The sequence below is a fragment of the Pan paniscus genome, chromosome 21, assembly GCF_029289425.2.
Source record: "Pan paniscus chromosome 21, NHGRI_mPanPan1-v2.0_pri, whole genome shotgun sequence".
NCBI lineage: Eukaryota > Metazoa > Chordata > Mammalia > Primates > Hominidae > Pan > Pan paniscus.
Genome location: NC_073270.2, coordinates 3,472,174 through 3,489,009, shown reverse-complemented (window position 1 = coordinate 3,489,009; position 16,836 = coordinate 3,472,174). Strand labels below are relative to the sequence as shown.

Here is a 16,836-nt window from a genome sequence, read left to right as displayed (position 1 = left end):
ATGCCTTGATTTTCTCAGGGAAAGTTGCCCTCAGCCTCTTCTTTAGCACCAAAGCACTTTTTATTTTTTTGGACACGGAGTTTTGCTCTTTTTGCGCAGGCTGGAGTGCAATGGCACTATCTTGGCTCACCGCAACCTCCGTCTCCTGGGTTCAAGTGATTCTCCTTTCTCAGCCTCCCAAGTAGCTGGGATTATAGGCATGCGCCACCACGCCCGGCTAATTTTGTATTTTTAGAGGAGACAGGGCTTCTCCGTGTTGGTCAGGCTGGTCTTGCCCTCCTGACCTCAGGTGATCCACCCGCCTCAGCCTCCCAAAATGCTGGGATTACAGGCGTGAGCCACCACGCCTGGCCTGAAGCACTTTATATATGAGTACTTTCCCTTACTGGACCGTGAAGTGGCTCTTTAAGGATCAGGGACCTCTTGCTCATTTTGGGCCACTGACACAGTGCCTAACAACTAGCAGGACTAAAGAAGTCTTTGTGAGCATTTGAGCAGCCCGGCTTCCTGGCCGTGGAGGAGCCATATGGAGGAGCCATATGAAGGAGCCGGGGCGGGTGGGTACGGGGGCTTCAGATTGAGAAGTAGGTTGGGCCATTATTAAGAAAGGCCAGGATACCAAGTTAGTGAGTTGGACTCACTCTGTGGCCATCAGGGAACCACTTGAAGGTTTCGAGCTACTTTTGAGTGTGATCTCTCCCTTCAGCTATTACCCCATTTCTCTGCTTTCCTTTATTGCAAAACTCCCCAAAAGAATGGTCTATACTTGTTGCCTCCAGTTCTATTTTTCCATTCTGTTTTAAATCCTTTTGTAGCTCACCCTCCAGAAACTGTTCTTGTCAAGGTCACCAGCAGCCACTACTGTGCTAAACACAGGAATGAATTTCCAGTCTTTATTTTACTCTGTCTTCTTGGCAGCAATTCCTGTGGTCGATCTCTTCTTCCTCCTTGACACACCTTGTCACTTGGCTCCAGTACTGTATGTACCTCTCCTTTTCTTCCCTCCCTCACAGGCTACTTCTCTGTCTTCCTTGACGGTTCTTTTTTTCCCTGGCCTCCTAACTGTGGAGTCCTCCAGAGCTTAGTCCTTGACAATTCCTCCATCTTCCTCCTCTGCCTTGGTGATCTCCTCCACTCTGAGGACTTTAAATCCATCTATATGACTCTAGCGCTGTCCTCTTCCTTCCCCTCCAGTGTTGGATGACTAATTGCCTACTTGTAATCTCCACTTGGATCTGTATTTAGCATCTCAAACCTAGTCTCAAACATCAAACTTTGTTCTTCTCCCCCAAAATTTGCTCCAGTTATAGCTTTCCTCACACCTGTTGATGGTAAATTTTTTTTTTTTAGACAGAGTTTTGCTTTTGTTGCCCAGGCTGGAGTGCAGTGGTGCGATCTCGGCTCACCGCAACCTCTGTCTCCTGGGTTCAAGCAATTCTCCTGCCTCAGCCTCCCGAGTAGCTGGGATTACAGGCATGTGCCACCATGCCCAGCTAATTTTGTATTTTTAGTAGAGATGGGGTTTCTCCATGTTGGTCAGGCTGGTCTCAAACTCCCGACCTCAGGTGATCTGCCCACCTCGGCCTCCCACAGTGCTGGGATTAAAGGCATGAGTCACCGTGCCTGGCTGATGGTAAGTCTTATCCTTCCAACTGCTCCAGGCAAAAATATTAGAATTGTCTTTGATTTTTTTTCATCTCACAACTGACATACAATAAGGAAATTCAGGATGTGATTGCTATTTACCACCTCCACTGTGTCCACTTTCGTCCAAACCACCATTATCTCCCACCTGAATTATTTCAACAGCCTTTACAGGATTTCCTTGCTTCTCTCCTTGTTCCCTGTCCCCTTTGTCTGTTCCTAGTCTACCAGCCAGAGACATCTTTTAAAATGTAAATCCAAGTTTGTTATTCCTCTGCTCCAAATCCTCCAATGGCTTCTCATTTCCCTCCACATCAAAACCAGCATGCTCAAGGCTGCACATGACCTGTGCCCTGGTACCGCTGTCGTTGACTGCTCTTAACTGCCACCACTGTGTTTCACTTACACCCTCCTGCCACAGTGAACTTGTTATTTCTGAAATAGCAGGGCTCACTCCTGCCCTAGGACCTTCAATGGGCTGGTTTCTTTCCTTATAGTTCTACTGACGCAGTTGCCCACATGAATCATTCCCTCACATTGTTCAAATCTCAAGTAATCACCTTTAAAAGGCTTTCCTTAAATACTCGATTTAAAATTGCAACTCCTCCAGTCTCTGCCACTGGATCCTTCTGGTGCCCTCAGTACTTATCACCGTCTGATATCTTGTGTCTTTTCTGAGGTATATATATTTTTTGTCCATCTCCTTGCCCCTAAACCCCACTAAAATGGCAGCTACACGAGTGCTGGTATTTTTTCTGTTGCATTTGTGGCAGTGTCCCAAATGTTGGAATACTGCACTTAGTAGCCGGGCATGGTGGCTCACGCCTGTAATCCCAGCGCGTTGGGAGGCCGAGGCAGACGGATCACAAAGTCAGGAGTTCGAGACCAGCCTGGCCAACATGGTGAAACCCCATCTCTACTAAAAATTCAAACAATTAGCTGGATGTGGTGGCAGGTGCCTGTAATCCCAGGTACTTGGGAGGCTGAGGCAAAAGAATCACTTGAACCTGGGAGGCAGAGGTTGCGGTGAGCCAAGATTGCACCACTGCACTCCAGCCTGGGCAACAGGGTGAGACTCTGTCTCAAAAAAAAAAAGAAAAAAGAAAAAAAAAAGTCTGCACTTAGTACAGATCTTGCTTTATAACTGTTAGCTACAGATACTAGTGTTACTAGGAGAAAGGCTTTGTCAGCTTCAGCTACGTTATACTGCAGGTACTATAGGTTGGCGTTAGCTTTGTACCATGACTTTCTACAGTAGAACCACAGTCCCTCTGGGGACATGCTGTTCTCAGAACAAAAGAAATGGTGGAATTACGCAATGCTTAGAAATGGCATCATCACTTTCACTCACATTCATTTTCCAAGGCAAGTTACAAGGTCAAGCCTGATGTCTGGGACAGGGAAGTACCATCCTTTTATAGGGCAACAAATAATTGGGAACGATGATAAAATCTACCACAAAGGCCTCTTTTATTCTAATCACTGGAATTATATTAGCAAAAAGACCGAGAAGCATTTCATCTTACAAGAAGCTTCACAGTTTAGTAAAGACAGTCACGTAAATAGAGAAATTGCAATATGGTATGATGTCCAGGTTGGACAGAAGAGGGAGTGGTCATCTCTACCTATGGTGTTGAGGGATGAATTACAAGAGCTGCTTAGAGACCCCAGCTAGTCTCAGAAAGGTACTAGGCAACAATAGGCCTGTAGCCATTTGGGCTGAAATCCTGGACAGCGTCTGAGGAGCTTTTGAAGGTGGCATAGCTCCTAATACCACCTGCCTTCTTTGGTACCACATCAGTGTAGGACTTTGACTTGGGCCCATCAGGATACACAAATGCACATCTGTGGTAAGGTCATGTGGTAGACATGCATAGCAATGGAAGCTAGGAGGTTATCTCTTCAGAGTAATTGTGAGAACTGGAGCTCTCCCTTAACTAAGAAGGACTGAGTTTTGATCTCCTAAACTCACAATACAGGGACATAGGGATTTTTTTTTTTTTTTTTTTCTTGAGACAGGGTCTTACTCCTGCCGTCCAGGCTAGAGTGCAATGGCATGATCTCAGCTCACTGCAGCCTCGACTTCCCGAGCTCAGGTGATCCTCCCACCTCAGCCTGCTGAGTAGCTGGGACTACAGGCGCACACCACCATGCCCAGCTGATTTTTGTATTTTTCGTAGAGATGGCATTTCGCTATGTTGTCCAGACTGGTCTTGAGCTCCTGAGCTTAAGTGATTAGCTTGCCTTGGCCTCCCAAAGTACTGAGATTACAGGTGTGAACCACTGTGCCCATCCAAGACACAAGGAACTGAATATAGATGGAACCTTGGGTTGGGGCAGGGGAATCAGAAGCTGAGTTCTGCACGCCCCAGTTGGTCTACAGGAAACAGTCAGAGGCTCTTTCTCCACAGGCATTATGCTATACTCTGTCTTCTCTCTGACTCAGGCTTCAGGTAGTAGCAGAGACTGATCCAAAACATAGAGTTTGAATCTGAGGTACAGAGGCAGAAGAAGTAAAGTTTGAGAGCTAAGGGAGAGCGGCAGAACACAAGCAGGAGGGCCTAGAAATGAAGGTAGAGTGAATGAAGGTAGAAAATCCAGGGAACCCATGTAGATGGAGACTCCGTGTTTGTTGAATGAGGAGGGTGTGAGAGGACAGGATCCCTGTTGAAGAGGCCTAGGCCTAGGGCCCACAATAAAAGCCCCAGCAATAGCAAATTGCCTCTTCATCCCACAGGCCCTGGCTGCAGGGAAACAAGCTGGGCTTTTTACAATTACGGTTGGAAGAAGTCACCACAGGCAGCAGAACTCCATCTTGAGATGAAATAACATCTACCTGGACCTCTGGCAGAATTTCAAGGCACACACTGGGCTGACTCTGGCGCCATGATGTTGCCTTATCCTTCAGCACTGGGAGATCAATACTGGGAAGAGATTTTGCTTCCAAAGAATGGGGAAAATGTAGAGACTATGAAGAAATTGACCCAAAATCATAAAGCGAAAGGTGAGAATTGTTGAGGGAGCCGGAGAGATGAAGAGGAAGCCAAGGCTCCAGGTTCACCTGAAAATGCTTCAGAGGTCACCTCTGAGTGAAGTGACTACTTCCTTCATCCTAAGGCTCAGAAGAGCTGCTCAGGGAGCGTCATGGTGAGGGGTGGGGGGTGGGGGGGTCTGGTTTCTCATAGCTTCTTTTTCTTTCTCTAGGCTTGCCTTCTAATGATACTGACTGCCCCCAGAAAAAGGAGGGAAAGGCCCAAATAGTGGTGAGTTGGGGTTACATTTTTTTTTTTTTCCTGAAGTGCTGGCTCATTTTCCAGAGAATAGACATATATTCTCTTTCTTGGGAAGGGAAAAGGCGGTCAACATCTGGGTAGATGAGTGAAGCATTAGGCTTTCTTGAAAAAAGTTGTTAAAGCACATAGCAAAGACAGGGATTTTACAGATCCCATTTAGTAACCTGAGCTTTTAAAAAATGCTCATTCCAGACCCCATCTGTTCACTCCCATTTTTCTCTGTAATCCAAGTTTTCTTCCATTCTCTCCTCTAAATCTTTACCACTCCCTACTGCCCAGCACAAGCCCCAAGTCCATGATGCTTTTGTTCCTTCTGCAGCCCATTCTCTGCTGTTTCATCTCTGAATTCCTTCATTATGAATCCTCAAAGTCACTGTCTTAAACACAGCCTGAGGTTTACAAATTAATTCACAAATCATTTCTCCGGTGAAATCATATATGTCAAGGGCCTAGAATGTGTTCTGTGCTCAGTTATGCTCCTCACAGGTTTTAACAGAAAGCCAGGCAGACAGTAGTGCTCAGAAGAACTTCATATGGAGAACCATATATTCTGACGAATTACATCAACTTGCATATCCAGGCTCTCCAGGGTCACCAGCTGTGCTCCACACACAGGGAAGATTGATGATGGCTTGCTATACATTAATTTACTGGTTGTTTGTAGGTACCAGTTACATTCAGGGATGTGACTGTGATCTTCACAGAAGCAGAATGGAAGAGACTGAGTCCAGAGCAGAGGAATCTATACAAAGAAGTGATGCTGGAGAATTACAGGAATCTTCTCTCATTGGGTAAGGCTGTGTTCTTTCCTTTCCTTCATTAATTCAGTAGAGATTTACTGATCACCTAATATGTACCACAAAAAAATGTTCTAGATACTTACAACACATTAGTAAACAAAATCGTAATCCCTGCCTCCATGGGGCTTACTTTCTAGTGTAAGGAGACAGACAACAAACAAAAAGCCTCATATACAGGGATATTATAATATGGTATGTTAAAAAGTGATAAGTGCAACATAGTAAAAAATAATGAAATAAGGCAGGATAAAGGGGTATTGGGTGTGGTAGGGTGGCTGGCTGAAGTTTAAAACTGGGTATTTGAAATCAGTGAAGAAGTAATATTTGTCTAAAGACATAATGTGGTGAGGAGGTTAGAACTGTAGGTATCTAGTGTAAGAGCATTTCAGGTGAAGGGAATTATTGACACGAAGACCTTAATGAAGGGATGTACCTGCCCAGTATATGAAGCTGCAAGGAGGCAAGCAAGGCTGGGGGCATGGTTTGCAAGGGGGAGAGTAGGGAGAGATGCAGCTCTGTGACATAAGTTAAAATTAAGAGTCAAGTTTATTGTGGTTTGGGGGTTTCATAAACTATGTTTTTTTCTTTTTCATTTGTTTACAAACCTAAACGAGGTCAGGAGATCGAGACCATCCTGGCCAACATAGTGAAATCCCATCTCTACTAAAAATACAAAAATTAGCTGAGCATGGTGGCTTGTGCCTGTAATCTCAGCTACTTGGGAGCCTGAGGCAGGAGAATCACTTGAACCAGGGAGTCAGAGGTTGCAGTGAGCCGAGATTGTGCCGTTGCACTCCAGCCTGGTGACAGAGTGAAACTCAGTCTGAAAAAAAAAAAAAAAAAAAAAAATTATTTAAATCTGGGTTGATAAATGTTATCAATTGCAACATAACTCTAGATCAGGGGTTGGCCAACTTTTTCTGTAAAGGGCCAAACAATAACTGTTTTTACAGGTGATAAGCCCTCTGTAACAACCCTTAACTTGCCATTGAGTTGCAGCCATAAACAGTACGTGAATGGATGAGCATTGATATGTTCCAATAAAACTTTCTTTATAGACACTGAAATTTGAATTTAATATAATGTTTATGTATCATGAAATATTACTACTCTTTTTACTTTTTTCTAGCCATTTAAAAATGTAAAAACCATTCTTAGCTTGTAGGTGATACAAAAACAGAGGACTGGATTTAGCTTGTGGGTAGTCATTTTCCACTCCTTGTTCTAGATCAGTGCTGTCTAGTAGAAATATAATGTGAGCCACATAGGTAAGTTTAAATTTCCTAGTAACCACACTTTTACAAGTATAACTACAGGTGAAATCAACTTTAAGACTATATATATTATTTAATCCAATATATTAAAATATCATTTCAACATGAAATTAACATAAAACTTATTAATTAGGTATTTTACTTAGTTTTTTGTACTGTCTTTGAAACCTGGTTGTATTTTACACTTAGAGCACATCTTAGTTCAGATTAGCCACGTTTCAAGTGCTCAGTGAACACATGGCCAGTGGCTGCTATACTGGATAGTACTGTTCTAGATATTCCTGTGTTTCTAGATAAAACATGTAGAGAAGAATCACATTTTTGGAGACACAAACCAGTTTCAGGGAGGAGTTTCTTTGGGAGTTTGCTCCAAATGGCGTGGCTGTTTCCCTGATATGATTTAATCAGATTTACTTTATTCCATTTTCATCTTCTTTGATGTGTTTTGATCTGATTCGCTCTGGTTTGAACTAGCGCCCATCTGACCTGGCTCCATCTAAATCAGTGTAGATTCATCCATTTCGGACTCGTTCTGTGTGTGTTTTTCCTTTTTATAATTTTTGTAAATGGTTTTGTGTGTTTTGATTTGGCCTTAGCTGGTTAGTCCAACTAGGTTTTGTTTTTATTTTTCTCTGGTCATACTGTTTTCTCTTCCACTGTTAATACATATAACTGATTCAGAGGAAAATGTTAAAAATGACCTGGTTCATAGCCAAGTGTGGTGGCGGGCACCTGTAATCCCAGCTACTCAGGAGGCTGAGGCAGGAGATTCACTTGAACCCAGGAGGTGGAGGTTGCAGTGAGCTGAGATCATGCCATTGCACTCCAGCCTGGGGAACAAGAGCAAAACTCCATCTCAAAAAAAACAAAAAACAAAAAAAACCCCATAAAACAGCAAACAAACAAACAAACACACAAACAAATGACCTAGTTCAAATGAATCTTGATATTGAAAACCTGGATCCCAACTGCATTCCTTGAAATTGTTTCCTGTGTCTTGCTTGACACCATAATGTTCCGCAGTCTCCAGCCTCTTACGTCTCTCTTTTGGGCTATTCTCTTCCTTCTTTTTCTTTTCTTTGGACTGCAGGGGTCCATAGGAGTTAGTGTCACATACTCCTTTTCTGTGTTTATATTCACACCCTTTAACAATTTGTGAACTTAAATGATTTTCCCCATCACACATTATAATGAAGCCATTATCTATCGCTGTCTCACCTGTGCTTCATCCCCATATTTCTCCTTGCCTGCAACCACAAGTTTATTCTCAAAGTTATAAAAACTTGAGAGCATACTGTTTTTCCTCCTAAACCAGTCTCTCTTTTTCTTTCCTCTTTCCGTTTTCCCCTTTTTTCCCTTTTTCCCCTTTCCCCTTTCCCCTTTCCTTTTCTTTCCTTCTTTTATTTTATTTTATTTCTTTTTTTTCAGACAGGGTTTTGCCATGTTGTCCAGGCTGGTCTCGAACTCTTGGGCTTAAGCAATCCACCCACCCCAGCCTCCCAGAGTGCTGGGATTGCAGGTGTGAGCCATGGCCCGGCCCGAGTCTCTTTTTCTCTCTTTCTTCACATATTCATGTTAATGTCTTTTCTTCAAGGGCATTGTTAGAAATAATGGGCCAATTCTTTCTGAAATAATCTTTAAAGCCTTCACAGGGGAGACAATTTAATAAGCTTAGGCCAGATAATACTGTGATAAACAACCCCAATACTTTAGTGGCTTATAATAGCAAATGTTCATTTCTCACATTACCTCTTGGTTACTTCAGGTGTGGTTCAGCTATTTTGGTTCTGGGATCCAAGCAAAAGGAGCAGTTTCTGTCTGGATCATGGGGTTCTCAAGGTATAGGGAAAAAGAGCAATGATGGGACCACATCCTGGCTCTTAAAACTTGTTTGAAAGTGCATTAACTTCCCACTAACCTTCATTGGCCAAAGCAAATCCCACAGCTAAGTCTGATGTCATCGTGGTGGGAAAGAGAATCCTTCTTCAGAGATGGGCTCAGTGGGAGGAACAGCAGATATTATGAGCAAAATACAGTTTGCTACAAGAGGGTAGCTTAGGTTGAATCTGAGAAATAAGTGTTCGTAGGGCTGATAGGTCAAGGAGGAACATGAATTATCTAGACTTAATAGTTATTAACACATTACCAGCTTGCATTATCATTCACTTCTCCCTTTCTGGCCAAATTATTTCCAAGTTAATTCTAAATATCACGACACCCTTAAATATACCACATTTCTCTAAAAAGTGAAAATGGATTCTTACATAACCACAATACCATTACTACGTTCAACAAAGTTAATGGTATCTAATACGAAATCTGTGTTCAAATTTCTTTGATTTAAAAAAAATTTATATATATTTTGAGACAGGGTCTCATGTCTGTCATCCAGGCTGGAGTGCAGTGGCACGATCATAGCTCACTGCAGCCTCGACTTCCTGGACTCAGGTGATTCTCCCACCTCAACCTTCCTAGTAGCTGGGACTACAGGTGCATGCCACCATGCCAGCTAATTGTTTGTATTTTTAGTAGAGGCAGGGTTTTGCCATGTTGCCCAGGCTGGTCTCAAGCTCCTGGTCTAAAGTGATCCACCTGCGTGGGCGTCCCAAAGTGCTGGGATTACAGGTGTGAGCCACAATGCACGGCCTCATAAAATATTTTTATAGATTAAAATCAGGTTGTCACTTATCCCTAAGGTAATTCATAAAGTTAACATGTCCCAATAAAGCAGTGAAATTCTTTTCTGAAATTCACATGGAAAAATAAAGGTGGAAAAATAGGCAAGAATACACTGAAAAATAAAAGCTCTAACAGGGTACTATCCTTATCAGACACTAAAATATGCTACAAAACCTTTAGAATTAAAATGTGTCCTTTGAGTTGAAGCTGCAATGAGAAAATAAAGAAAGAAAACATTGTGGTGCTGGCCCATGACTAGACAAATAGACCAGTGGAATCAGGGAGCAAGTCAAGAAGTCAACCCAAGTACTTATGGAACTTTGTTATGTGATGAAGGTGGCATCTCAAATTGCTGGAGTAAAGATGGGCATTTTAATAAATGGTGTTGGGCAACTAGATATCCATTTGGAAAAACATAACATTGGACCATATACCACACACCATACACAAGAAGAATCCCAAATGACTAGAGATCTAAATGTGAAAAATTAAACCGTAAACACACTAGGATAGGATGGGGGTAAATATTCTACCACCTGGACATAGGAAAAGGTTTTCTAAATTTGGCTAAAAATCCAGATGCCTAGAAGAGAAGAGGATAAGTTTGACACTGTAAGCAAAGTCAAAAGAAAGGACTAATTTCCAGGAAATATTTGCCACATACAGTATATCACATATAAAGAGTTATTTTCCATAACATGGAATGAGTCTTAAAATTCAAAGAGAAGAACCCTAAAACCAGATAGGAAGAAAATAGGCAAAATACCTAAATAGACGATTCACAAAATAAAATATAACATTGTCCCTTAAATGTTTGAAAAGGTGTTCAACTTCACTTCTAATTAGATAAATGCAAATTAAAACTACACACCATTCTTAACATACCATTGGCAGCATTTGAAAAGGTTGACAGAACGCTTGGCTAAGCTGAGGGCTATAGGCAACCTTATACACTGCAGATGGCAATGCAGAAATGCTGCAGCCGTTATGGAGGGAAATTTGGCAACATGTAACAAAACTATATATGCATATGCTTTGACCTGGCAATCCTACCTATAGGAATTTACCCTGAAGATTCATCTCCAAAGATATTACACTTGTACAAGGTTATTCATTATAGCATTGTTTCTATATAAAAGATCAGAGTAACCTAATTGCCCTTATGTAGTAAACTGGTTGAAGAAGTGATGATACATAACTTCCAAAATGGGGAAGAGCTCCTCTGAACTGATAGGGAGTAAATTCTTGGATATATTAAGTGAAAAGAGCCAAGTGCAAAGAGTGTTTTTAAAAGTGAGAAATTATGAGCATATGCATGTCTGTTTCTTCTTTTTTTCTTTTCCCACAAAGTAATACAGGGTTAATAAACCAGAAACTAATGAGATTGGTTAGCTGTGAGGTTATATGTGGGATTTGGCTGGAAGGCTATGGAAAGGAGAGGCATGCCCTTTCTGAATAGTTTTGCACTTTTGGAGCGTGTTAGTGTTTAAATACTCAAAGAAAGGAATTAAATCAACAAAGAGAGGGAAAATCCCTACAATCGAATACAAAGAGAAACAAATCTACCTAACTATGTTCCAAAATAATAACACGACCACAGGTAACGGGGGAAAACAACCCCGTTAACAGAGAGCTTTGACCATACTCCATAGTAAAATGAGGGTTGGCAAACGAGGGTCTACAGGCCAAATCTGTCTCACTGCCTGTTTTTGTAAATAAAGTTTTTCTGGAACAATGAATTATTTATGGCTGCTTGTGTTATACAATGGCAGAGTTAAGCAGTCATGATAGAGACCATGTCACCTACAAACCCTAAAATATTTACTCTGGTTCTTTACAGAAAAAATTGGCCAACTCCTTCTCTATTGACAAAGAAGAAGTGCATGAACTATATGGACTATATTTTGTATATTTGTGTTTTGTAAGGATGTGGGTCCACAATTCTGAAACTATATTCCTTGCATTTTTTTTTTTTTTAAGATGGAGTTTCGCTCTTGTTGCCCAGGCTAGAGTGCACTCGTGCAATCTCGGCTCACCACAACCTTTGCCTCCCGGGTTCAAGCAATTCTCCTGCCACAGCCTCTCGAGTAGCTGGGATTACAGGCATGTGCCACCACGCCTGGCTAATTTTGTATTTTCAGTAGAGATGGGGTTTCTCCACATTGGTCAGGCTGGTCTGGAACTCCCGACCTCAGGTGATCCACCTGCCTCAGCCTCCCAGAGTACTGGCATGAGCCACTGCACCCGGCCTTATTCCTTGCATTTTAAGATTAAGCAAATGAGTAAATATATTGACGATGCAAGACAGATCTCTCAGCTATATAGTTCTTTAGAAATATATACTGAATTATTATATAGCAAAGGGGCATGATAGAAAACAGTTCTCAAAATGGCCTCAGTAAATCTAAATTATCTTTAGTGAAATGATGATACTTTCCTAGTAAGGCGTAGGGATTAGAATCATAATGAGTATACATGGGGTCCCTTTAACAGGGTGTTAAGTGTAAGGAGCTTTTGGTTCCAGTGTTTAACACAAAATAGACACAAATGAGATTTCTTCTCCTACTGAAATGCTTCTCAGTGATGTAGGGTGTTACATCACTGCCATATATATATTCAGACTGCAGTCTGAATGACTTGGTATGCTTCTAGATAATCCAAAAAGATGGCAGCGAATCACAGTCAAAATATCAAGGCAAAAAGTTCATGTCACAAAGTACCAGAATGACCACAAGTCTTATAAGAGATGACGGGTCAGAAATAGAAACAAATAATGAGTTACTTTGAGAACCCAAGTAAACCAAACAATCTCAGGGAGTGCTCAGTGACAGCAAGCAGAGCCTGATAGCTGCTGAGAGCCTCACCCATGGCAAGGCTGCCAGACAAGCAGCTTTGAGCACATACGGCTCAGTCTACACACAGCTGTGTTCCTCTGGCAGTCCAGCAGTTCCAGCACTGGTCAGTGCCTTGTCAGAGCAACCAAAGGGAAAACACATTGTCAAAAACTAAAACAAAGACCACAAAAGGTCAAAAAATCAAATGGCACAAATCACTTACTTAACAGGAAAGGAGACACAGCAGTGAAGAAATTCACTGTATAGTTTGGCAAGGGGGTAAAATAAAAGGTTTTACTGTTAGGGAGCAGTTTCATGATGGTTATGCTAATTAAGGTTTGAAAACTAGCATTCCGGATAGGATAGGATGAGTTTTTAAGGACAGATACAGTTGATTATAAAGATTCCAGTGTTCATTAGTTAGGCAGAAGTCTTCAATTAGGCCCAGTAGGGTCTGGGGCCAAGTACGTGGTCATTTCTCAGCATCAGTTGGATAGATCATGTTGTGATGAAATGCAACATCTAGTTTTGATATTTTGTAGGCAGGTGCTGCTGTAAATGAAAAGTTTTTCTTTTTACTGATTTATGAAAAGTGGAAAGAAAGGCAGATTTTGTTGTTTTGGCTTGGTGCCAGAATCCTAAAATCATGGACCATGTCTTTCTTGTTCATTACTGAATTCATAATACTTAGTAGAGAACCTAGTACTTTGGCATTTTCTAATAAGTCTTTGTTTACAGGTGGGCAGCCTGAAATTTATATTTGTTTTATATACAATAATTTCTTTAACCAGTATTCCATACACTTTCTCCTACATTCGGAAGCCCTCCAGAATGAGGGACTTTTTATGTCTATCAGACCCTTTTTTATATAATAAGAAAAGTCATGAAGGAGATTTCCACATGTGTCATAGAGACCACTATCTCCAAGCAGAACAGAGTTGTGGACAGTATATACCAATGTGAATGTCTATGGCTTAGGAGAAGGCTAACTATAATTGAAGCTGTTTACAGAGCAGAATACTCACTTGAGAGGTTCCTGGTTTCTCAAGATATTTTTGGTATGGATTTTCTGGATTGCAATAGAAAATGTGATGGAATGTAAAGGAATCATTGTTCAGAAGCAAATTGTGTTATACTTATATTATCAATTATAGGCATGGCAGTAAAACATTCTCTGTCCTAAGACGAGGCAGAACAACTCAGCAGCCCTACTTATGGCTACTCTAACTGAAAACTTTCATTCTTCAGCAGAACCAAAGCCAGAAATCTACACTTGTTCCTCCTGCCTTCTGGCCTTCTCCTGTCAGCAGTTCCTCAGTCAACATGTACTTCAGATCTTCCTGGGCTTATGTGCAGAAAATCACTTCCATCCAGGGAATTCTAGCCCAGGGCATTGGAAACAGCAGGGGCAGCAGTATTCCCATGTAAGGTGTTGGTATGAAAATGCAGAAGGTCAGGAGAGAGGAGGTGGCTCCAAACCCTGGTCTGCAAGGACAGAGGAGAGAGAAACCTCAAGGGCATTCCCCAGCCCACTCCAAAGACAGTCAGCAAGTCCTAGAAAAGGCAACATGGTGGTAGAAATAGAGCCCAGCTCAGCCCAAAGACCAAACCTTGTGCAGCTAGACAAAGGCTTGAAGGAATTAGAAACCTTGAGATTTGGAGCAATCAACTGTAGAGAGTATGAACCGGACCATAACCTGGAATCAAACTTTATTACAAACTCGAGGACCCTCTTAGGGAAGAAGCCCTACATTTGCAGTGATTGTGGGCGAAGCTTTAAAGATAGGTCAACCCTCATCAGACACCATCGTATACACTCGATGGAGAAGCCTTATGTGTGCAGTGAGTGCGGGCGAGGTTTTAGCCAGAAGTCCAACCTCAGCAGACACCAGAGAACACATTCAGAAGAGAAGCCTTATTTGTGCAGGGAGTGTGGGCAAAGCTTTAGAAGTAAGTCCATCCTCAGTAGACATCAGTGGACTCACTCAGAGGAGAAGCCCTATGTTTGCAGCGAGTGTGGGCGAGGCTTTAGCGAGAAGTCATCCTTCATCAGACACCAGAGGACACACTCCGGTGAGAAACCCTATGTGTGCCTGGAGTGTGGACGAAGCTTTTGTGATAAGTCAACCCTCAGAAAACACCAGAGGATACACTCAGGGGAGAAGCCTTATGTTTGCAGGGAGTGTGGGCGAGGCTTTAGCCAGAACTCAGATCTCATCAAACACCAGAGGACACACTTGGATGAGAAGCCTTATGTTTGCAGGGAGTGTGGGCGAGGCTTTTGTGACAAGTCAACCCTCATCATACACGAGCGGACGCACTCTGGAGAGAAGCCTTATGTGTGTGGTGAGTGTGGCCGAGGCTTTAGTCGGAAATCACTCCTCCTTGTCCACCAGAGGACACACTCAGGGGAGAAGCATTATGTCTGCAGGGAGTGTAGGCGAGGTTTTAGCCAGAAGTCAAATCTCATCAGACACCAGAGGACGCACTCAAATGAGAAGCCTTATATTTGCAGGGAATGTGGGCGAGGCTTTTGTGACAAGTCAACCCTCATTGTACATGAGAGGACACACTCAGGAGAGAAGCCTTACGTGTGCAGTGAGTGTGGCCGAGGCTTTAGCCGGAAATCACTCCTCCTTGTCCACCAGAGGACACACTCAGGGGAGAAGCATTATGTTTGTAGGGAGTGTGGGCGAGGCTTTAGTCATAAGTCAAATCTCATCAGACACCAGAGGACACACTGACGGGAGAAACCTGTGTATGCAGGGGTCATGAACAAGACCTGAGTGACCAGTCAAGCCTCATGTTACCCCAGAGAGACACACGGGGAGTAGACCCTGTGTATGCAGACTGTGAGTGAAGTTCCAGAGATGTGTCAGCCCTTATCAGGCATGGGAGGGACACGTTCAGGAGAGGAGCCTTATGAGAATAGAGTATGGGCAACTGTAGCCATCAGTCAGCCTTGAGAATGCACAAAAGGACACACTTAGGAGAGAAGTTTATGTGTAGGGACTGTGGGAAGGCTTTAGCAATAATCAACATTTACCAAACATCCAATGACAGCCTCAGGGGAAAGCACCCTTGTCTGGGGAGTGTTGGTGAGCATCAGTAAGAGAATGGACACTCAGGCACAAAGTGGCCCTCAGGAAGGAGGTCTTTGTTTGTAGGATGTATGGGCAAAGCTTTTGTGATCACACACCACAGGGAGAATCTGCATGTGGGGACACTGTGGAGCTCTGCCCAGATGACCTTTTCAGGGGTAACACCCCAGCTGCTTGAGAGAACAGTGTTGCTGCTGGCAGAGATGCATTCCAGAGATGCACTCCGCTCTGGAACTCACTCTCAGCCACAGGGAGCTGCACGCACCACAGGGGCAGTGCACCTTTGCAGGGGTAGCTTCTGGCCCCAACCCTTGACTCAACGGGGACAACTCCAGAAGGTCATTCCAGATCCAGAGATCCCCATCGAACTGAAGGATCACTGGGTTGCAGACACATTGCAGGTCAGCTTCTTCCTCTGCCCAGTCCTGCCCTCACTCCCCAATGAATCCTCAATTTTCCGTCTCGTTGTCTCTCCAGATAATTGATTCTAAGACATGTTAGGTATATAAGGAGTGTAGATAAGGCTTCAGCCATGAGTCACCCCCCAATAAGCCCCAGAGTATATTGAATAGAAATTCTGCATGTCTGGGGAGAATGGACAAGGACTTAGGAAAAAGTCCTCACCAAAGAACAGCTTTTTTGGGATAAGCTTTACATGGGTGGGGAGGGAAAATGTGAAACACATTAGCAATAAGTTAAACCGCATCTTGTACTAAAGGAGGACACACTCAGGGAGAAGACCTCTGTGGGCAGGGCTTGTGGGTGGAGCTTCATCCCGATGTCACTCCTCAACTGACTTAGGAGGACAGTCTTGCTACCCCAAGTCACTACCTCACTCACCTCTGAGGGGTTTTCAGGAAATGTCTTGACTCCCCCATGTACTCTGTATGTGAGCGAAGATGGCAGTAACTGTTAAATAAGCATTCTTTTCTACTTTTTGGAATCAGATGAAATAAAAAAGTAGGCTTTATTTAAGTAATCAAAAAATGATCAACTTGTTTTATTTTCATATACCAGTTCTTTCCCGTGTTTTCTTATCCCTTTGTTTTAGTTCAAAATTTCTTCAATAAGTTCAGGCTGTGTAGCTTGGCCACTCATCTGACTGAAAGGGTGCAAGGAATTCAAATTCACAGTCAGGGTTTCCTGAATAAATTCAACCCTTGAGAATCAATCTAATAGATTTTTTTGGAGAATTTGATCCTTTTCATGTG

At 42.8% G+C, this 16,836-nt stretch overlaps 1 protein-coding gene across 11 annotated transcripts in view; it reads left to right on the top strand.

Annotated features, from left to right (window-relative positions):
• ZNF343 (zinc finger protein 343) overlaps nt 1–16,612 on the top strand; it is a 127,018-nt gene extending 110,406 nt beyond the window's left edge. For 6 of the 11 annotated variants that reach the window (XM_055104747.3, XM_024926960.5, XM_055104742.3 and 3 more), the window contains 4 exons: nt 4,382–4,648; nt 4,849–4,907; nt 5,602–5,728; nt 13,773–16,612. In XM_055104747.3, the coding sequence (XP_054960722.1) occupies nt 4,531–4,648; nt 4,849–4,907; nt 5,602–5,728; nt 13,773–15,268 (1,800 nt within the window). In that variant the 5' untranslated portion in view covers nt 4,382–4,530 and the 3' untranslated portion in view covers nt 15,269–16,612. The remainder of the gene's footprint in view (nt 1–4,381; nt 4,649–4,848; nt 4,908–5,601; nt 5,729–13,772) is intronic. The other 5 variants (XM_034946980.4, XM_063601115.1, XM_055104748.3 and 2 more) reach the window with 1 other exon arrangement.
• The last annotated feature ends 224 nt before the right edge of the window (nt 16,613–16,836 follow it).